Below are 24,189 nucleotides of genomic sequence, written 5' to 3' on the forward strand. Positions count from 1 at the left end.
CATTTGTCTGTATGATAATAGATTAGTTTTCTTTTTTTTATGTTTTTGCATAAAATGAAACAATGACCAGATAATGTTATACAATAGCGATATACTAAAAGTGTAATATTACATTTATTTCCATGTCTGTGTCAACATGGTCATATTTCAGGAATGCATTCAAAGACAGATGCTTGTCTTTAAGAGATCTAGTTATGAATTATATAAAATTTAACTTCCAGAGGATTAAATGAAGTGTTTGGTTATTGTACAGTGAAATGCAAAATGAAAAAATATATTGCATAGCACTACAGGACATGATGGAGTTGTATAAACCAAAAACAATGTTATTTCCAAGGTTCTAACATGTAGTGTAGTATTAATACTTAAAACAACTTCATCCTCCTCTTTTTTATGTTTTCTAGAATGAATTCTAAAGTTGTGTCTTAAGCACTTCTCATAAATGCAAAATTGAAATTGGTAACTAAATAAAATAACCCTGTTGCTGGCAATGCTACAGAAATGCTATTCAATTTACATTATTCTCTGAAGGAGGTGGCTTTAAAGCCTTTAAAAAAATGTGTTGCATAACTGTGGCACGGAGAACTGTTATTGTGGCATCCTGCAATGGAACAGATTGCGTTCTCTATTGCCCCATAATTACTGTGTGTATGTGTACACAGTATTGACAAACGTTTTGTGACACATGACCATTATATTAATGGGGGGTTGCCCATTCATCCAGTAGAGCATTTGTGAGGTCAGGCACTGATGTTGGACGAGAAGGCCAGGCTCGCAATCTCCATTCCAGTTCATCCCATAGGTGTTCGATGGGGTTGAGGTCAGAGCTCTGTCACTCCACGTTTCCACTACTCCAGAGTAAGGTGCCAAGCTTGCTTTACACCACCTAGCATTGGTGATATGAGGCTTGCATGCAACTGTTTGGCCATGCAAACCCATTCCACAGTTTTTGTGCTGATATTTATGCTAGTGGAAGTTTGGAACTCTTCAGCTATGGAATCAGTTGTGCATTGGCAACTTTTATGAACCATGCGCCTCAGCACTCGGTGACCCCACTCTGTGACTTTACGTTGTCTTCCGCTTTGTGGCTCAGTTGCTACTGTTCCTAAATGCGTCCACTCTTCAATAATACCAGGAAATTTCAGGAACTGACTTATTGTAAAGATGGAATCCTGTCACAGTACCACGCATGAATTCACTGAGCTCTTCAGAATGACACATTTTTTTCACCAATGTCTGGAAATGCATAATGTGTGGCTAGGTGCTTGATTTATACACCTGTGCAATCAGACCTGAAATTCAATAATTAAGAGACTTTTGTCTCTATATAATTATATATCCTCCAATTGGAGGACTCAGGGCAGTATGGTAGTGCTTGGGGTGACGTCCTCTCACTGATCCTCCAAGCGCTGCCATTTTGGCGATAGTTCCCGCCAGGTAATGTCTGCAGAGATGCGGATGAAGATTGAAGATAACCGAGAGAAGAGACGTGAGAAGATAAAAGATGCAGATAAGGTAGGGAAACAGAGTGCGAGTAAATGTGGGCACCAGGCAACAAAGTACACCTGTCCACAAACACATCAACTATTCATAGAACAATGGATGCATATAGCATTTAGTTTTGGAGCAAAATTTGTCATACATGTATTTGAAAATCACAAAACATTTGTGCATGCATAGACAGCATGCTTCAGTCTGGGAGACTCCCTATCCTATTTTATACAAACCAGATCCTGGGGTGTAAAAGTATAAAGTTTCTTTCTCCTGAAAGAAGAGCTGAGTTGGCCCTCATAATGCATAGTTAAAGTGGGAGAGTTCTTAAACGCACCGATTTAGCTATACGTTGTGGGCTTTAGTACTTTTATGCAGGAGGAGTTAGTTGAAATGTTCCTTCAAACTCCCTCTTTAGCGAATCGAACCCAAAATATTTTGTGGCAGGAGCATATTAAAGTATTAATACAGTTTGATTGCCAGCAATGTTTGTTTTTGATGTTTGGGTGGAAGATTTTTGTATCCTAGTTACATTGAGAATTTATGTCCTGTATTTATGTTCTGTGTTGCGTCTGGGCGCTTCAATTCTTGTGTATAGTCACTTTCTAGTTACAAACGAGGGTGTAACTTTTGACACTCCTAACTTCCTTCCATGTTTTTAATACAAAGGCAGATGGAGATTTACATGAGTGTATATTTACACCATTTTTATTATGTTCGTTTGAAAGCGTAATTATCTCGAAAGTGACATTTTTAGAGGCCTTAATTGGCCATTGCATGTATATGTATAATATATATGTATAATTATGCTATAAAACTTAGTGACTGTAAACGACTATAAATGCATCACCCGTAGCATCCGCATGCTAGTAATTATATTCTACTTAGCTTTTGACAGTTTTATATACTTTACGACTAAATTAACTATTGTTTATGTAGTGGGATTAGTTTATGAAGACGTTCTTCCTCAAAGCATAGTGAGAAAACATTTTTCTCTGTCGATCATTTTTGTTTTTATACAGCGCCATTATATTCCGTAGCGCTATGAAATGGGTAGATAGGTGAGGGGGTCTCTGCGCAAACGACCTTAACCTCGGGGATGTTGGAAATATTCGAATAGTGCGTTTTACTAGGAAGGAACTGATGCGAAGTGGAAGTTGATGGTTACCAAGATTTAGGAAAATCGATGAAAAATGTAGCCAACTTAGAGATACTCCACTCCAAAGTAAACACATGCACTACTCCCTCTTACCTTGAAGAGACTTGTCTCCGCTGCAGCTCACACTCTGTGCCACGTTGCGGCCCCCCCCTACCACCGCGGGGTCAGGTAATGCGGACCCCTGCAGCCAGGCATGGGGACCTGGATTTCCTGATGGTGGCCATTGCTACCTCCTTCTCCTTGTCCAAAACCCCAGGCACCTTGTCGCTATGGTGACCTGGCACCTGGGGTTTGTTGACCCAGTGGTAATAGTGAAGTTTGGATTTGGAATGCCCCTACAGAGATCAATATAGAGGGAAAACGGGCTCCTGACATTTGTTTTGCCCAGACTTTTTATGGTATGTGTTAAAAGTATGGGAAGTATTCTGACCGTGGTGGTGTCCAATATAGGCTTCCCAAGCATTGATGGAAACAGAGTAAAAATATGTATTAGGGAGCTGTTTTTTTTTCTTTAAATTATAGGTTTGTGTGCACGGAATGTATTTCTGTTAATGACTATTTAATCATATGTGTGGAGGAACCAGAAGTACCATGGACGTTGACTGCTTTGCATTGTTACTATTTAAAGGGACAAAAGACTGACTACATGCTTGGGAAATGGTACAATAACCCATCAATAAGAACATTTCTTAGTAATAAAATTAAATATTTCCGTCTTGGATTACCGCAGAAAATAATTGTATCCGCTGAGTGTTTTTCTTCATGAACAATACTATTTGAAAGGTTGGGTCTAACCAATTTAACTATGTAACCAAGAAACAGAATTGCTGTATTAGTCAGGAATATTAATTCTTATTGAACGGTATGCTAAGGTTTCTAAAGTGAAGTGTGTTTTCTGGGGTCTGTTCTTGGGGTAATTATTCTGAAAATGGCAGACAAAAGGGAGATTCTCGGGTTTAATCAGTTTGTTAGCAGAGTATTGTTAGGATAAAAATGACATGGCGCGAGGCCAGAGCCGGATAAAAGATCAATGTAACTGCATCCTCCTGAGCTCAAAAGTGTATCTTCCAAGAAATGTGAGTTGTAAGACGCTCTGGACAATTTACTTAATGTGAAGGTAATTCCCAGAGGACATGGCACATGATTTTGGGTCAGATGAGTTACAATATGCCATTGTTTTGGTATATTTTAAATGCCTCGTCATTTGCGTTAAGCTTTATTGCCTTTGCTTTTCCTTTTCTGTTCTTTTCTTGTGTGCAACAAAACCCTACAGAAGGAATCAAGAATATAATGTTTAGATATAGTGGCTTTGGTATATGCCAGTGAATGCCATGTAGGAGTCCATACTCTCTTTGAGACTTATATCTATACAAAAAAGTCGAACTTGTGGCCTAATGGAGGCCTTCTATTACTTTTTATACAAGGCATGACTTATTCCCTTCTCCCCAACCACCACCTGTGTATTATTGAGTATGGTCTGTTTGGATAGTGACATTTTACATTGTGTGAGGTATAGAATATAATCTACCTCAATTTCTCTTTCATTTGCTATGACTGTTTTTTTTTTTTACGCGATAAAAAGTCTTTGTTTGCCAAGAAGCTGATTTTGACACATCTGTGTTTGCTATTATGCACCCAAACCCACGTCTGTTTTTGTTTGTTTTACCAATCAAGCCTGTTTATAAGTAAGAATAACGAGAATGACCCTTTGCTTTAGCGTTTTTGTTCTTCCCATTCTCTGTGTCGTACAATAAACATTCTACCCGATCACCGGTGTTATTGACAAAGTGGAGGCTGTAGATTTAACAAAGCAATTTTTGTGCATTTTTTGTCTAGCTACATAATCTCACTTTTGCAGGTTTATACAAAGCATTTAGAATCAAAGCACTGGCGTAGCACCTGCTCTTTTCTAAAATGGCCTCCTACTTACCATTTAACTAACTGATAAAATGATGAAATTCATGTTTTGCCACTTCCTATGGAGAACCATTCATGATGCCAGCTTGTAACATCAAGATGATAACTTACATGTATATAAGCCTGTGATTCAGACAAAACACATATAGCCTTTAAAATCGATCTAGTTGGCCTTGTGACAGTTTGACACGACATGCATAGATTGTTTCCTTTATATGACTATATAAGTAGGTCTTATCTCTTGTTGGCGTGCTTTATTTGTACATTAGCCTGCTTGACAAACTTGTTGTTGTATGGGACATGTAGACAGAAATTTGGAAGCTACCAATGGAATATTCTTGCAGACTGTTCCACTTATTACACCAGAATAGGACCAAGCATATGGCATTAAGTGCAAATCTGTGGACACAATCTAAATGTTGTGCAATCATAATTGAAGCCTTTTTATCCAGAATTTCAATTTATTTTAATTTGGGGTACTTATGATGCATACACACAATACTTGGAATATTTTGCACACGATGAGCTTTATAGTGAAAGCTACAATCCGCACAGGCTCACCAACAATGGACAATGGAAGACTGGGAGAACGTTGCCTGGTCTCGATTCTTTGGGATGTGGTGGGACGCGAGATTCGCATCATGGATGTGCAGCCGACAAATCTGCAGCAACTGCGTGATGCCATCATGTCCATATGGACCAAAATCTCTGAGGAATTTTTCCAGCACCCTGTAGAAAGTATGCCACGAAGAATGAAGGCAGTTCTGAAGGCAAAAGGGGGTCCAACCCAGTAATAGCAAGGTGTACCTAATAAAGTGGCCAGTGAGTGTATATTGCACTTTGGTATTGCCACTCAGGAAGAAGTGTAAGGTGAATGTGTGTTGTGTAATCTGGTAGGACATGAATGTCCTCTTTCTCATCCTTAAAATCTGACAGATATAGATATACCTGTATATACATGCATAATATATACACCAGTTCAAAAGTTTAAGGTCTCTTAGAAATGTCCTTGTATTTGAAAGAAAAGCACCTTAATTCCTGTGTTCCAATGGCACCTCGTGTTCGCTAATCTGAGGATAACTTTAAAAGGCTAATTCATCATTTGAAAACACTTTAGGAATGATGTTGGCAAACCTAGAAAGTTTTTTCTTCTTTTCCATGAAAACAGCTAAGTGACCCCGAACTTTTTAACATGCGCACACATACTATGATCCTTTATGTAAATTAATAGCTTTTTTTAACCAAATTAAATGTTAGTTTAATAATGTTATTGTACCAATTCAAAATCTAAAGACAGTGTTTGGAAGCTAAAGTGGAAATATAACGTCATTTAATCTTGCACTGGGCAACAAAGTAAGCTTTTGGATTTACAGCAATAAAAAGCACAGGTGTGGTACAACGTCGGGCAATTTCATACGCAGATCAAAAGGTTTTAACAAATTGACTGCAAACGACCGAAAAACACCTGTGAGAATGAAAATGGATGACGAGCACCTGAACACATTTCAGTTCACGCTATTAAAGTATTTTTTCAGTGTTAGCATGGAAAGAATAATACACACAGTGGTTTGAAGTCTTTTATTGATGAACAAAAGATTTTCGAGTCATTCACTTTAGGTTTAGCCTCTCCATTGTGTAGCAAGGGAGGTTTAATGAATCATTGTTTAACTTAGATACTGCAAAGTATTTGAGAATTAAATAGTCTTGGATGTGTACATAGCCTGTCTTTCACAGGCCTCTTATTTAACTATGATTAATTGACGTTGAACAACTATTTAATTACAGCAGAGAAATCTAAGAACAGTGTGTATTTCAATTTTATTTAATGTTATTTGATACACATCTTTTGTCATGAGCTAGTTACTTGTAGGAGAATGTTACCAAAGGTACCATACTTGGCATTCACAATATGACTCAGAAAAGTTCTACAACTACAAGAACTACAACTCCCATGATCCTTTTTTATTTTATTTTTTTTTATACAGGATTGGCATTTATCGAGAGAACCGTTCCATTATTCTTTGAGTGGAGCTTCAAATAGAATAGCTTTGTGTTTACGACATTAAGTTATAATATTTATGAACTACATTTTCTGTTCATGTTTCAATAAGGAACCTAGCTGATAGCTGTCCAGCTGATGTGGAAATTCCCAAGAGGTCTGTTGATTGGCCTATGCTTTACTTTTGCAAGTCAATCCTATATCTCCTGCCAGTTATTATTTTAAAACAGTTCTAGCAATTTTTAGTAACATTCTGTATCATTTGGCTAAGCCTTAAATATATTTAGAACTTGTCATGCTAGAACCCGCTGATTCTTGATAACTAGAATGGCATCTGCACTGGTTTTAGTTTTTCCAGCCATTCTCTGACTATGCAAGGGCAACATAAAGTGGTCTTTTTTTGGACTTCTCAAAAGCCCGTCTAATCAGTTTTAGTTTTCTCTATGTATTTTTCCATCTATTAAGTAATTTCAGTGAATGTGAGACAATTCTACTTTTAATTTCTCCTACTTTGCATCCCTCTAGTGCAACCCTTTTGTGGTAAAGAGGGCATTATTGGTTGGCCAGCATCGGTTGACGCAGCCAGCGTCCATGGATTAGCATCCTGACATGTTCTGTTACGGCTAACGGTCAAAACATCCGTGATACAATGTTACTGTATTGCTGCAGTCATATACTAGATTAGACACGAAAGTGATTGGGTTAGAGAATATCACATGTGAAAAAGAAATGTAAAATATTGTTTGTATGATACCTTAAGATTAATAGCTATTCAAACAAACAGGCTTTTTCATATAATATTGTAGAAAAGGAAACGTAATATATATATAGTAGATAGCATATTAATGGTATGCTGCATCATTTGACATATGATTTTGTTTTTGAGTTAGAGATGTAAGTAGCACATTAAATAAAATTAACCTTTCACATGTGGGTTTTTCCCCCCAATCTGGATCGGACTCTACTGCAGATTTTCTTTCCGGTAACATTCATACATTAAATCTGGTTCAGGGCCGTCTTAGAATGTGAATTGCTTAGTAAGAGCTCATCCATCCAAGATAGAAGAGCAGCAGCTTTCAGACTTTCCTTTGCCCCACTGAATGCTTCTCTGCCCCTAATCAATCTTGATTATAACTGACCGGTTCTTTATTCCTTTCTGCGCCCGGTCAGCGTTCTTCATTTAGTGCTGCCTCTATTTGTCAAATTTATTGTTATTTAGCAAATATGAAAGCTTAAGAAATAAAGGGTCTGTTGGACCACCCACTATGGACAGAGTCTGGAACATTACTTGTTATATTCTAAAGAGATCTGGAAGCAAGTTGACGGATGTCATTTCAAAGAGGCTGATATTTTTAAGTGGGATTTTGACATAAGCATCAAGAACTTGCGAGTATTTTACTGTTATTTCCCTTAATTTATTGTATTTCAGAGACAGCAGAATGGTATAGAGGGAAAGATTCATTTTAGAACAATTAGAGGTACAATGTGTGAAGGACTACACTTCTGTAGTCACAGACTAAGTGAAAGAGTTAGGAAAACTAACTTTGCGGTGTTTTGGGAACTTGCCTTTGGGCAAACTGCTCACAGGCTGATATATCTTTACTATCATTACTGTATTTCTTGTGTCTATAACTTCTATTGTGTAATGGCTTTGCTTCTACATAAGGGTGTATATAAGAGAAAGGGGGGACGGATTGCCTTCCTATTAACCCCAAAAACAAGGCTGGTGAAATTAAATATTTAACATATATTCCCAAAATTCCAAAGTAAATATTCTTGTACCATATAAGGTAAAACATAACACTTAGATTTCTAATTGTGTTTTTTGTATTCCTGAAGTTCAAAATGTGAGCAAATTTTTGCTGAATTTTTTTATGTGCATTTGAATATACTCTAGAAAGCTTCCAAGGCCTAAGCGTGTGTGTATGTGTGTATGTGTGTGTGTGTGTTTCTGCTTTTCTCTGCAGGTATTCTTTTTAATCCCAGAAAATGTCTGATAGGTACAGGTATAAATTACATTTTAAAGAGTTAAGCTCGATTTTTTTTTTTTTTTTTTTTTTTTTTTTTTTGCCATTCAATTAGCAATTCTACAACCCTGAAGAAATAGTGTGATCCAGTACTTTGATTTTATTAAACTTATCTCATTCTGGTGAAGCTTCAAGTGCGCGTCAAATTAAGTCTTTTTTCAGTTTCTTTTGAAAACTGTATTTCTATGTTTTCTTAAAGCATAAAAAGCACCAAATATATTGTTTCCTTACTTATTTTCAGGTAGACTAGGAAAATAATGGAGTTTGTTACAAAGTAATGAATGTGATAAAAAAAAAATACATGCTAGAATTTTTTTTAAATTGTGTCTGTAAAATCAGCTTCTGCTTGAATGTATGGTATGTTTGATCTATCTACGCCTGCCAAAACATCTTTTGGCCAACTCTTCCGTTTTGTCGATGTTATGGATTTCCCTTCAAACAATAACTAACAACATAAACTGCAATGTAACTGAATCCAGCACTGAAACCTGTCATCTGTGTTCATTTTATTTTAAATTCCATTTTAAGGTTGTTTTTTTTTTTAGTGCTGACCTTCTGTTGGTTGAATTAATGGTCGAATTCTCCTCAGAAAAAGTTTTTTCTTTATTTAGATTATGCGCATAATCGAGACAAGGCACACAACACACAAAAGTTGAAGCGTTGTCTAATTACATATTTGGATTACATGGTTTATATAACTTCTTATACTTCTTATCTGCTTCTAATTGCATGCATCATTCTGATTGGTTACTTTTTAAGCAGGTTATGCCTCTTAGTAGATATGTTGGCGCAACTCGTGATATATCATAGACTAGACATTTTCTACTGTCTTTGTCAGCAATAATATTTATGATAACATAAGCATTTTTCTAACACCTTCTCCAATGGCATGGCTAGGTAATTTCATGCAAATTTCCATTACTTTACCATATTACCCTGGTAAAGAGTGTGATGAAATCCTGCTGTCAGACCAAGTTGTAAAATGTATCTGCTGTATGTATTGGAACTGTGGATCATCCCAGAATGTTACTGGGTAACTGGAAATGCTTGGGGGGAAAAAATAGACTCATGATCCCTACCAGGGATCAATCCCAAAACAATCTCACAGGGCATTTGTCTGTTGCAGGACACCTAACCCCAAAGCCTCTCCGCATCATCAGGTGCTATGCTATGCCTTGTGTACTGTTTAATGTGTAAGTTATGTCCTTGAAGAAACTACATCAAGTTTCTGTTGCAGGACAAAATGTGGTCATACATTGCATACGTTTACCATTGTAATGTTCTTTGCTGCACGTGGATGAGATGTCACAGATACCTGTAGACGTTATTTAGTATTTATTTTTACTGCCCTTTACCTGATTGTGATGCAGTCTCACTGGTAGTTGCTCCTTAGTGCATGTGGGCCATTAATGCCTAAAGTGCTCTGTTTACAAAGCATGCTCACTGATTCAGGCATAGTGTTAAAACGGTATTGATTGGAAAAGCCTAGTAAGGAAGCTGTAATTTGAGTTTATTTTCAGTTCTATACTGTATATGATTCCTTTGAATGTGCGCTCCCTGGGAGTGAATGCACGTAGACCCTGGTGCTTTATTTCGGGTTATTTCTGAATTGGAACATAATACACTGCCTGGTGAGAAAAAGAAGTAGCTGAAAAGGAAGCATTGAATTTCAGCTTTGGCATTTAAGCGCTGTCTTATGTATTTATTTTTTTGTCTTGTGCTTTCTTTCAGGGAGGATTCTGAACCGTTTCTCCAAAGATATTGGACACCTGGATGACTTGCTTCCTTTTACATTTTTGGATTTCATGCAGGTAATATACATTTTTAACTGTACCTGTGTATTTATACAATATATATATATATATATATATATATATATATATATATATATATATATATATATATATATATATATATATATACAAACACACACACACACACGGGAACATTTTATTTTTATCAAAATAAAGTAACTTTAAAATTCTGTAAACCTTTAATTATAGATTTCATATTACCTATTTCATGTAAAGAAAAAAAGAATAAATAATAATATATGGGGCACAGTTGTGTCGGTTGTTTCTCATCTTTCATTATCATATATCTATGTAGTGTTCACTGTTTTGTTAAAGGAATCCATTACCAACAAGGTTTTAAAAAAACAAAACAAAACAAAACCCCAAAACAGTAATAACACCATATAAGTAAACGCTGTACCATATTAACTTAGGAGTTAACTTAGGAGTCCACAAAAATAATTTTATTAATTAATTGTTCACAAGGAGGGTTATAATAATGACTGCTTGTAAAGTAGTAATAGGAGTGGCGATGCAGCTTAATACCACTTCTTTAAACATTTGAAACATGACTTTTTTCCCATTGCCTTTTCTCTATGCTGGATTGCCTCGGAGCATTCTGGCAAGCAGAGCGATACATTGTGAAACATTACGGCCTCGCAGAAACATTCAGCTCTCACGGAACGATAACACGGTTTAAACAAATTCTACACGTATGTTGGCTTTGCAAAGCCACCGTTTTCTGCACCTTTTGAACAAAAAAACAGGAGTGGTTCTTTGTAAAAAGGGACAGATTAGCAGTAATAAGGTAATAATAATACTGTCTTAATGTGAATAAAAGAAAAACAGTAACTCAAGATAATAATCTCTAAAGAGACAAAAGATTTATGTGCCAAGAAGATTGTCAGAGATCAAAGGTATTATAATATAAAGCCGTTTGCTGCTGTTCTTGTTCCAACCTTTATGCACACAACATATGTATCATTAACCTGTACAAGTAGATTTAGAACAATTAGAATGTAAATATGTGTAGAATGTAAGCTTCATAATGCAGTTAGTCACCACACCTATTAACTTCTTTGCTGCCGCTGTTACATTGAGTGCATTGCATTGTGAGTGCAGAAGCTCAAGGGTTACAGGTGGAGTATGGTGGGTTGGGTCGTGTATGCGTGCAGTAAATCCATTGCTAATTATGCCTTCTAAGGAGTGAAAAGTTTTAAAGGTGTTATGTTAAATAACCAAATAGGTGGGGAGGATGTTCTTTTATTACACATGAATTTATTAAAGATTATAAATTAAAATTGCAGCACTGAAGATATTGTCTTGTCACGCTGTTACTCTAATTGACTTTGGCTAAAGTTAGACATGTGATGGTTCAAGTAGAGGGGGTTTATCCTTTTGTTCAATAGGAAAACAATGTCCAAAGATTATTCATATGAACCTGAAAAAAATGAAAGGCGCGCTGCAGCCATCAAATGCATGTAAATCTATATATTAACTTAAAAGGTGACATTCAGCAAACATTTAGGGTTTTTTCATGAGAATCCTCTGTGCATTTGTGCTTTTTCCCAGTCCCCCAACTATCTACTCATCTCCTAAGTAGTGGTCAGGCGTACATACTTACCACCAGCCACTTCCTGTGCACAAGAGTTTAGGCAAAACTGGCACCAAACATGGACAGTAGAGGGGGCTTTCTCGCTAAACTTATTGTGTATTCCTTGTAACGTGCTGGGTGGCAGATTCCCCAGTCTCCCCAAGAGAAAGGAACTCCTAGCAACTTCCCCCGCTATATGCCGTGACACACACACAAGATTAAGGCTCCCTGACCTTATTTTATCTGCGGATGACTTCCTCCAGCAACACCAGTGTTATTCAGGTCACATGACCACATTTTTCCCTTCTCATCCCAGCTAGATGGTACCCTTTTGTGGTGTTCTCCTGTGATCTGCTCCAGTTGTAAGTTGTCCTTGCTGTTCTGACCTGGCCTTCCTTGGGCTTGCTGATGTTTTGTTGTCTTGAACCAGCTTGCCTTGACCTTGCTCCTTCTCTTGTATCTTCACCCAGCTTGTGTTAAGAATTGACTTTGTGCTCTGTTTGACTGCTCTGTGTACCATGCGCTGGGTTATTGGCCACTGACAGGTCTCTTCTGGTCCTCCTTCACGGTTCTCACATTCTGGTTGCATCTGAGCACCGGATATGACGCCCTCTACATCCCAGTTGGCACCGAAGAGGCTATATTGATCTTGTTGGTCCTCAGGATGGCATAGGATACTCACAATTCTCATATGGTGGATCCAAGGCCATCTGGTAGAGGATCATATAAGTTGAAGTTATGCACAGCTGGACATTTGCAAGTACTACTGGTCTGCAAAAGAAGTTCAGGTTAGATACATGGAGCGGTTCAGAAATTGCTGCCATCCAGTAGTTAGCCAACTGATCACTTGCTTTCACTGTTTTGCCTGTGCTTTGTATGATAGTTTTAAAATATTGACTCATGGCACTCAAGTATATGAGGATATTATTGAAAAAGTTTTCTATACCATAATTATTTACATACCTTTGACACATGCATTCACAAACTAACCTGGCTGTAAAATGATTACCTCAAAAAGTTACTTGTTCCCATGTTTCATTATGAATTAATACAGAATAGGCTTTCACATAAGTATATTGTATTTAATGCTATGGGTGTCATGACATTTAGTACTAGCACCAATTTGAAATGTTATAGTGCACACTAGACTTGTGCATTCGAATTCGTACAGATTTCCATGTTAATGAAATTTGCCAATTTTGGCTATTTCTATGAATCTCTAAAAAATGGGGGATCCCCAATGAAACAAAAAGCTCTTAATTTGTATTTGAATTTCATTGGTTTATACTCTCACCCACTCTGTCACGCACACAGGCTCTCTGAATGTGACCCTGTTTCCTTGCCGCATAGCTCCCCTTCTTGCTCTTCTGTCTTCTTTCTTCGCCTACTTCTCCATGGACATGGCCTTCGCGTGAACTTCCGGAAAAGAGCTGTCCCCATGACTCTGCCCTTTTAGGGGAGTGCACAGAGAGGCCAGAATAATGCGGATTCACTGAAAAAGAGAGATGGAGAAACTCTCCTCCTCTGCAAATCTTTCTTCATTATTGTGGCCTCCTGGCAAACTTCCGCACAATAGCGGAGCTTTTGATTGGAGGAATGGGGACAGAACTGAAAAGGACAGAAAATGAAATTTGTTGACTAAAAATGAATTTTTCTGATTTATGAATAAGCGCTATAATTTAATTGGTAATTAGCCACAAGTTTGCCAAACAAAATGGATATGTTGCACTAAAAAAGGAAAAAAGTGTTGACATTCTTGTCTGGACCAAGCAAAGGGCAACAAATCTTAAAGAACTTTTATTTCTGCGTCAATTTCTTTATCTGCATTGTAGTCTTTGCTTTCAGAAGTGTGTGTGTGTGTATAGGAACATGCATTTTTGTTTTATTTAATAACATTGGTGATTTCATTATGCGATGGCATCTAAGAATGTATTACATGATCAATGCTGGAGCCTTCCACACAGTCCTATGACATGTGTGCAAACATTGAATGCTGTTGTATTGCTTTGTCTGAAGTGACAACTGAGATTTATCAAATCTATTTATCTTTACTGTTTATTAGCCAAATAGCAACAGTGTGAACATCAGCCCTCTCAGCCAGTACTCTGTGCCAAGTCGTGCTACATGCCGAATCCTTGTATCATTTCAGATCTGTTTTTTTTTTTTTTTTTTTTTACAACAGCAATATCAATTATGATAAAGATCTTTTTGTTTGCAGGTGTCTTTTATAAGACGACCTCTAATCCCTTCAGGAAGAAATAGTTTCTCCCTTTTAAAGAGTATTAAGCAAATATAAAGGCTCTGATCCCCAGCATTGTCGCCGTTTCTTTGAGGGATATAACCCAACATTCATTGTTTAAATGGTTGTCAGGAAGAATCAAGTGAAACTTGATAAACAATGCAGTGACTGGTTCATCTCATTCTTTGTAGTGAAGCCTTTCTGGAGAGGATTTGCATTTAAGAAGTGCATTTTTGGGAGGTAGACTTAGGGTCACTTTCAACTCTTGGAGAATACACTGTATTGGCAGTGTTTCCCCCCCCCTCAATGCCAGTATACAAATCCTGCCTAACAGCAAAGCTCAGCACTTTGGAGTGGTTTGATATGGGATAATAGCAAATCAAAAGGAAAGAGCTTCCTTCCAATAACATCACTCTGCATTCTGTGGGGAACACTCCATTCATGGTTATCGTCATGCACTTGTGTAGGTCTGGAATAGTATTTTATTACACAAAAATGTAATTATTGAGCGTTTCGATATTCATGTGGATGTGCCAAAATGTGGAAATGTCAGGGGAAGTGTGTATAAAGAATTTTGTCTTTTGTCATTTTGTTTTCCTCGGCGTTCTGTTACATGAATTCTGCTTTCACTCAATGTCCTGGTTATTCTTTTGGGACTGCGAGCAATCCTTTAAACGCCCCACTAATGAACTATGAAAATAAAAGCGCCTTCCGTGGACATATTTTGTGATAGCGTCATGTGATGCTGGTATTAAACAATAGGGAACTTCTTTTAACTGTCGTTTGCCACAGTTTGTGTTATCTACCAAAGAGTCTGTTATAAGAGTTATCAAGTTGTAATATAATAAGCGTCTGCATCCACGTAGAAACAATTACCACCTAAATATACCATTTTACATGCAAGTGACCTGGAACTGAAAAAGAGCCACATTCTTAAGAGTTTTGTTGTATGTGATGCATACAAAAAAGTCCTACCTTTTGGTTAGCCCCTGTTCTTCTAGGGCAAAGCTCCCCTACTCAATGCCTGGTGTTAGCAATTCTACGTGTGCAAAAATGTAACACTGTTGTTTTGTGAAACCAGTTCAGGCAGTTACAAAAGTAAAACTTTTATACATAACCACCAGATGATCATTATATGGAAGTTTAGTTATTTTTTGTATATTTAACACTTTCAGCAAAAAAAAAAATGCTCTGTAGCTATTCTTGAGTCAATTAGTTTTTTATATTGTAAACAATATTTTACAGTCAAGCCAAGATGGTCACCTAGTTTAGGTATACCTATTTATAAAGGTTATCACACACTAGTTCTGCAAGTATCACTGGATGACCAAGAAGGGGTGGACCCTTTAATTAGCACCTTTCTTCAGATGAGATGTGTAAATAGACTTCAGAAGTAACTGCGGAAAAGGTGGTTGCCAACTGGACCAATATTCAGTCGCGACCTGTGAAAAACTAGGGCGTTCACTGTTATGATCACAGTACATACCATACATGAAAGGAAAATGACTGCCGGATCGGAATGGTTTATTCATTAACACTAATCGTGCTGGGAAGCTTTGAAAATACCTAAAACATGTGTGTAACTTTGGGTTGCCTAATTAAATTCCCAAGTAAATAGGTGGAAAATTGAATTCCGCATCCGGGATGTCATTATCAAATATTAAACACTGCTGTAGACTAGGTTCTTTATTTCCATAGGAATACCTTATATTGGTATTCCTTATTTTATTTCTGTTACTGTATTAATATTTCTTTAGTATTCAGATAATCTCTAACTTAGCTAGCATTTCCAAGGTTAGCTAGATGTGGAGACAAGTTGGCCCAATCACCATAACAACCAATGGAATCTTCCCACCATTTGCCCTCACATTACTATTTTCCACTGGAACTTTTTAACACTCTCCTAATTGGGTTTTATCGTTTATATAAATTGATTTAGATTTGCTCTTTTTTACTTCCTAAATTAAAGAACAATAATTTTTAAAAAAAGTAAAAAATAAATACAAGAGAACGGTCCTGTACGAAATGCCTGTTGTTCCTGCATCTGTTCTCATGAACATAGAGATCCTCTTTCTTTAAAGAAAGCAGATCTAAAAAGCCTTTATCTTAAAATCAACAGCTTGACTAATTTTAAAGAACTGACTTTTCAGATTCTTTCACTGCACACAAAAGCGTAATCCTGGGACTACTTGAACCACCAATGATGTCTGTGGTGCAGACCACCACTGATTGCACTGTCCCCCCTCCATCTCACCACACACAAAATGCATTGACTGCAGCTTTATGAAGTGAAAACACCATGGGGAAGGAAAATGTAAAGGAGGTGTCCCCCAGTCATTCATTTCAAAGAATGGCTCTTACATCTGGACATTAAGGACAAAAAGTGCCCAAGATGGAAATAATAGCTGAGGTCATTCTCTTTCATAGAAGCAAAAGACTGGAACTGCCTTGCCTTGTTTCATTATCACTGACCCTTGAATTTTATTGTGTGGAAATGTCAGGGAAAGTGTGTAGAAAGAATTTTGTCTTAACAATGACTTTTGTCATTTTGTTTTCCTCGGCGTTCTGTTACATGAATTCTGCTTTCACTCAATGTCCTGGTTATTCTTTTGGGACTGCGAGCATTCCTTTAAACGCCCCACTAATGAACTATGAAAATAAAAGGGCCTTCGGTGGACAGATATATTTTGTGATAACGCGTATGGTTTTTTCGTCATGTGATGCCGGTATTAAACAATAGGGAACTTCTTTTAACTGATACTTCCTGTTGTTTGACACAGTCTGTTATAAGAGTTATCAAGTTGTAATATATAATTAGCGTCTGCATCCACGTAGAAACAATTACCACCTAAATATACCATTTTATGTGCCAGTGACCCGAAACTGAAAAAGAGCCACATTCTTAAGAGTTTTGTAGTATGTGATGCATACGGAAAAGGTCCTACCTTAGCCCCTGTTCTTCTAGAACAAAGCTCTCCTACTCAGTGTCCGGTGTTATCAATTCCACGTGTGCAAAAACGTAACACTAGTTTTGTGAAACAAGTTAAGGCAGTAAAACTTCTATACAAAACCCCAGTTTTCCATTTACATTTGGGGGGGGGGTGGGGGGCTATGTTGGTCTACCTAAAGACATTATGAGGTCAACAGCTGTCTGATTCCTTTTCCTTGAAACCTTTGTCCACAAAAAGATCTCAAAAGACAGTGGCAATATGGCAGATAATCAGTTAGAAACCCTCAATGCTTTCTTTTGCTTGTATTCACAGTGCTAATTTGTCATTCTCAGCATGTGAATGACAAAAGTACTATTAAAAGTTAACAAGAGGCTAATCGAGGCACTCGGGGGCAAAATAAAGCCATCTCTGCACTCAGTGATAGTAAATGATAGCACTTGATTCTTTTTACTATATTATTGGAGTATTTATTGGTCACATCTCCATAGCGGACAGTTGATGGGCTTGAACGTCATGTTACAGTGCATTGCTTTATATATGGATAAACATTCTTTGGCATTCATTTGTTTTAACCTGATGAAGCTAAGCCGCTCGCAGGGCATGTCCTGTTCAAATCATGCATATTAATTATGAGCCAAAAAAATATAATGTACAGGTATATACATTTTACATGTAGGATTTGAAGACCTAAAATTTTTGTTTTAAAAGGTGAATATGGAAATAAAAGCCGTGATTCCTGTTTGTGAGCATTGGGTTGATGACTTAAAATCGTCAGCTCATGTAGCTGAACATAAACAGCTTATCAATGTGTAACAATTAAATAAAAGGGGCCCACTTGATCCAATGTGTCACATGATCCTCAGCCAAAATGATGAGGAGAGTCATCGGGGCTGAAACAATAGAAACAGGGGCAGTTGAGGTACAAAGAATGGCATAAATGCTGAAAATTACTTTCATGCCTAGATAATATTTCTTAATTGACATAATTTAACCATATCTTATATGTGAATTTTTTCTAATCTTCTTTCCAGGTGCTGCTCCAGATTTTAGGAGTGATAGCGGTAGCGGTGTCAGTCATTCCTTGGATTTTAATTCCCCTACTTCCTCTTGTTCTTATATTCTTCTTTCTGAGGAGGTATTTCCTCGAAACATCCAGAGATATTAAACGCCTTGAATCAACAAGTAAGTGTGTTTTTATGACTCCTTTGCTATGGGACATTAAAAAAAACAAATGAGATGAAGCTGTGTATTAACTGAATATGACAATTTTCATCATAAATTAATGGCCCTCACCACAAGAGTCCTCTATCAGATCTGCAAAACGAAGTCTCTTATGCAGGCCACCTAGAACATCTCACAAGCTGGTTTTCCTTTACAAATCCAAAGGTGGTTGGGGCAGCCCCAACCTTTTACAATAATAGATGTCCCTTCCCTTAAAAAATAGATTTTGGGAAGACAACACAAAGGAATAAAATCTGGGTTTGATACCCTGTACTCATTTGGCACATAACTAACAAAAAATATCACACAAGAAGTTGCTCTTTTCAAGAAGGGAATATCTCAGAATATCTAATGTTGTAGACAGGGGTTTCTTAGCCAAACATGGTCAAAATTAAGGATATCTACTCCACTGATGCCTGGTCTTTGTTCTCCAATATCAGTGGTGAGGGGGATGGGGGAGGTCGATTTGAGTCTGTAGTTAGCCAATTAAACCTCAACCAAAGTTTTCCTTTAATATACAGTCTGGTCCCCCCAAAATTTTGTTGTATTGAGTTCATTATGCATAGACTTCAGTGTATTTTACTAAATGCATATTGGAGCATGCACTATTTATTTATTTATTTTTTAGTTATACAGTCACATTTTAGTAATCTTGCGGTGGCCTCTTCTAGATCCAGGAATTATTAGTAACATGCTCAGTAGCATTCTCATCGACATTAGATCTAAATCAGCAAGTGTTCAGAAAACATACATGTGATTGGCTATTGCCGCTCTCATTGATTTTAATGGACATTCAGCACGTGTTGACTAAAATAGGAGTTCTGCTGATCATGTACGAGAAGCGTATTGAGGTATGCTCCCTTTACATGCAGTACTTTTTAACTCCAGTAACTAAAGAATAATTGGGCTTATTTACATGCTCCTATATAGATTAAACAAAAATAAGGCTGGGGTTGTCCTGTGCAAATTGGTAGTTAGCAGTGACAGCTCCCCAACTACAAAGAGCTTGTGTACATCCTGTGCAATCTAATAACTTTGTTTGATTAGATCTTTTGCACAAGGTTTATAAAATTAGAGATAACATGTAGCTCTATACAGTGTGACCAGAGTCCACTTTTAAACAACAAATAATGTTCGGTATCCTTTAAAGTGAAATGATTGACGTGCCTTGTGTTGTGTAGATCATGTTAGGTGACATTTATTTTCTATGCGAAAGTGACCATTGAATAAAGGGGAATAAAAGACGAAAGGGAGAGAGCTACTGTAGCTTGAAAGAGCTATATAATGCACCTTTTGTACATCTGTCATACCTGCTGATAGGCACAGCCATTTGCTGTCTTTTTATATGCCATTAATGTGGGAGAATGAACATCACTCACAATAAGGACACACTCAGAATATTATGAATTGCTGTTCTCCCCTCAAATTCAACAACCATTTAACCATACGTGACAGATTTCTCAAACTTCACAATTGATATAAAAATAATGCCCGCTTATCAGTAAATTACCAGAAAAAAGGCTTGCATTTTAAATGTGATGTTGGTGCGCTGTAGCAACAATCATGTCAGCCTATAACAAAGAACACTGGGAGTAATTACTTCTAAGTTCATTTATGGCTGGGGTCTGGTAAATGTTCTCTAAGCGTAGCGTACACTTAATAAAGAAATGGCAGCATACTCCATGAATGGTGCTGCCATTTTAGGGTCTTTTTTTGCTCCCTTAATCTGTTATCTTGCGCTCTGATCGTGAATGAACAGCCCATTGATAGGGATATGAAAAAATGACCCCAGTCCCAAAACAAATATCACATTAACGTATGACTAATTATTGGAGATCATCATTTAATCCAATTATTAATTTTCTAAAAATAAAAACATTATAGTTATACAAATGCACTTCTTTTTTTAGATATCATTGCTTCAGAACTATTTTGATGTAAACATTAGTCAGTGGGATCTCTGTAAATTGGAAAAACCTGCATAACTAATCGGTGCCACCAATCAGGAATGTGCAGTTCAAAAAAAAAAACTGGTATAATATTAGAGTGGATTTCTATTACATGCATATTTTTGATTTTTTTTTTAATCTGAAACCCAATTATGTGTTTTACTGAATTGTTAAATATTTGGGAAATGAAGCATTTGTTCTCTAAAGGAATTGTCATACAGTATGAACAATTATATGTGTGTGTATGTAGTAAAGTAAACACAATAAGAAAGCACTTGGGAATTAGCCAGTAAATGGATATTTTGAGATTTGACTAGCTGTGTTGATTGCTGTAAGAGCATGAGTTTCAAGATAGTTGTTATAGCTTTAGTTTTACAGATATTTACAATGCACAATAAAAAAGATATCTAAAATACAGTCATGTGAAAAAAATGCACCCTCTTTGAATACTATGGGCTTACATATCGAGAAATAATAACAATCACCTGTTTCTTAGCAGGTCTAAAACTTAGGTAAATACAACCTCGGATGAACATCAACACATGACGTATTACACCTTGTCATGATTTATTCAACAAAAAGAGAGCCAAAATGGAGAAGCCATGTGTGAAAAACTGTGATTCAATATCTTGCGGAACCACTTCTAACAACACTAACTTGAAGTAATCGTTTTCTTTATGGCTTTATCAGTCTGTCATATTGTTGTGAAGGAATTTTGGCCCACGCTTCTTTGCAAAATTTTTTCAGTTCATTGAGGTTTGCCGGCATTTGTTTATGCACAGCTTTCTTAGGGTCCCACCACAGCATTTCAGGTCTTAACTTTGACTGGGCCATTGCAACACCTTGATTCTTTTCTTTTTCAGTCATTCTGTTGTGGATTTGCTGGTGTGCTTGAGATTATTGCCCTGTTACATTTTACTCTAAACATACTTTGGTATTGAGGAATTCATGCTCAATGACTGCAAGGTTCCCAGGTCCTGTGGGTGCAAAACAAGCCCAAATCATCACCCCTCTACCACCATGCTTGACAGTTGGTATCGGGTGTTTGTGCTGTCTGGTTTTCGCCAAACTTGACACTGTGCATTATGACTAAGCATCTTCACTTTGGTCTCGTCTGTCCAAAGGACATTAATTCAGAAGTCTTGTTCAGATGCAGCTTTGCAAATCTAAGCCACGCTGCCATATTATTTTTAGAGAGAAGACGATTTCTCCTGGCAACCCTTCCAAACAAGTCATGAACTTTAACATTTAATATGCCACGGTCTCTAGAGCCTGAGATGTAACTCCTGAGTTTCTCTAAGCATTGCATGATCTGACATTTGGGGTGAATTTGCTTTGACATTCCTGAGAAGATTGGCAACTGTCTTGAATGTTTTCCACTTCTGAATAATCTTGATCACTGTAGAATGATGGACTTTGAATTGTTTGAAAATTCCATTTCCTAGATTGATGTGCAGCAACAATTGCTTCTCTAAGATCATTGCTGATGTCTTTCCTCCTTGGCATTGTGGTAACACACACCTGGATGTTCCAGACCAGCAAACTGCTAAAACTTTAGTGTGCTGACAATTAGTAATGATCAATTATAATCAAGGGCATTTGATTAGCAGCACCTGTCTGCTGCTTAGCATCTTAATTCCCATGGAAGCAGTAAGGGTGTACTTAGTTTTTTCACACATGGCTTCTGCATTTTAGCTTTATTTTTGTTGAATAAATCATGACATGGTGTAATATGTCACTCGTTGTTCATCCGAAGTTGCATTTACCTAATGTTTTTAGACGTCCTAAGGAACAGATGATTATGTCCTGATGTGTAAAACCATAAAATTCAAAAAGGTGTACTTTCTATTTCACACAACTATAAATTAAAATGCATTGTGGAACATCTCATTATGGTTAGTACAATATATACATATATATATATATATATATATATATATATATATATATATATATATTTTATAATATAATATGTATTTTTTTTTTTTTCCCCCAGCTCGAAGTCCAGTGTTTTCCCACTTGTCATCTTCCCTCCAAGGTCTATGGACCATACGAGCCTTTAAAGCAGAACAGCGTTTCCAGGAATTATTTGATGCCCAACAAGATCTTCACTCAGGTGTGTCTACCTTGTTACATTGACTTGTAACTATATCTATTATTTGTAGTCCTTTATTTTAATTTATCGGTACATCGGTGGACTCCATTCCATCCGAATGGGCTTAGTCAAGCTGTCATACAAACTTAAATTACAAACAAATACATTGCGCAACTGTAAGACTTCATTATTACCTAAATGGTGCTGGTTCTTATGGCATTCCAATATGGCTGTCTAGGCACTGCACACATGCATGCTCAACCAGATTGCTCTCTGTTCAGTTCCAGAATGCTGTACCTTAATATTATGTGACATATCAGGGAGTATTGTTGAGTGTGTGTGAGCAGCCCAACCATTTTTTTGTTTTTGTGCGCCATCGTAATGCCTTGACTTTTAGTGAATACTATTTGATGATATTTTATAGGCTATGGTTGAAGATTTGTTTTCAAATCTCTAGGTGCCAATGTACTATTAAGAGGAAATTCTGCTTAACATTGCCTTTGTAGTTTTACACTTTGAGAGGGTGGTGGTTAAGTGGAAAATCCTCCCAGCAGACATGGTAGAGGGTAATTCAGTGAGGAGCCTTTAAACATGAATGGGATAAGAATATGGCTGTCTTGAAACTAATGCAAGACCAAAGAGTGTTTAAGGTTTGAACCAACATCAGAAAAGACAGGCAGAGTTGCTTTTCTCTGCCGTCAAGTTCTAGATTTTCTTGTAAAATAAGCTTTCAGCTATTTTTATCCGGATTACTTTGTTCTGTCTTAAACCATTTTAAATTATAAAATCTGCTGGGCTACTTATATTTCTGGAACTTTCACATATAAATAAACGCTAACATCCAATATAATTATTTTTAAAATTATTATTTTGTTTTATTGTTCCAAAGGGCGTGATTCTATGAATATAAACACTAAGGCCTTTGAAATACAGATGCATATGAAATACAGATGACATCCATTTGTTCAAGTTAACTGTCATCTAAATCATTATTTTTCGTAAGAAAATAAATGGATGCTTAGTTTGTGCATGCTCCCTTTTATATTCGTTAACATGTACAACCTTTTTTTTTTTTTTTTTTTTTTAGAAGCCTGGTTTTTGTTTCTGACGACATCCCGCTGGCTTGCAGTGCGTCTGGATGCCATCTGTGCCTTGTTTGTTATAGCCATCGCTTTTGGGTCTTTAATTCTTGCTAAAAGTGAGTACATATGGTAATAATTTGGGGCATGGAATTATGAGACATGACCATACCTGGGTACTTAGGTTCCGGCTACCTGGAGCACCTCTTTCGGGATGTGGCCAGGATGTCCCACTGACGTTGGTATCAGGTGCCTCTGACTTTGCTGGGCACACACCCATTTAGGGGGGACATGGGTGGGGATTGGGACATGTTAGAACCCCCACTCCTTTGACCTGGAGGAGTCGGGAGTCAAACACTGAGAAGCGGAAAACTAGTTTTGACCAAACCATGCTTTATCATCTTCTTGCATGATATTTGCACTTGATGGTTTGTATTTCCTTTTGGGAATTTTTTCATAACATTGATAAAGCAACTCATTGATGACTTTAAATTGCAATAGTTGTTGTAAAGCGTTGTTGTGAGTAACACATGACTTTATTATGATACATTATTAGAAAATATTTGTCAGAAGTTCAGGGTTAAAGCGGAACGTTACGTGCTCCAAGCCCAGGATTTTAGCAGAATTTTATGATTGCTAAGACAAATTCCCCGTGTCAACAAGAAGTGAAAGAGT

At 37.0% G+C, this 24,189-nt stretch overlaps 1 protein-coding gene across 1 annotated transcript in view; it reads left to right on the top strand.

The window, feature by feature from the left end:
• The window catches only part of ABCC4 (ATP binding cassette subfamily C member 4), an 89,567-nt gene that overhangs the window by 40,281 nt on the left and 25,097 nt on the right, over positions 1–24,189 (top strand). Inside the window, exons 20-23 of the mRNA XM_053455368.1 lie at positions 10,325–10,404; positions 18,202–18,352; positions 22,337–22,456; positions 23,523–23,633. Coding sequence (XP_053311343.1) covers positions 10,325–10,404; positions 18,202–18,352; positions 22,337–22,456; positions 23,523–23,633 — 462 coding nt within the window. The remainder of the gene's footprint in view (positions 1–10,324; positions 10,405–18,201; positions 18,353–22,336; positions 22,457–23,522; positions 23,634–24,189) is intronic.

This window comes from Spea bombifrons, chromosome 2, assembly GCF_027358695.1.
Source record: "Spea bombifrons isolate aSpeBom1 chromosome 2, aSpeBom1.2.pri, whole genome shotgun sequence".
Lineage (NCBI taxonomy): Eukaryota > Metazoa > Chordata > Amphibia > Anura > Pelobatidae > Spea > Spea bombifrons.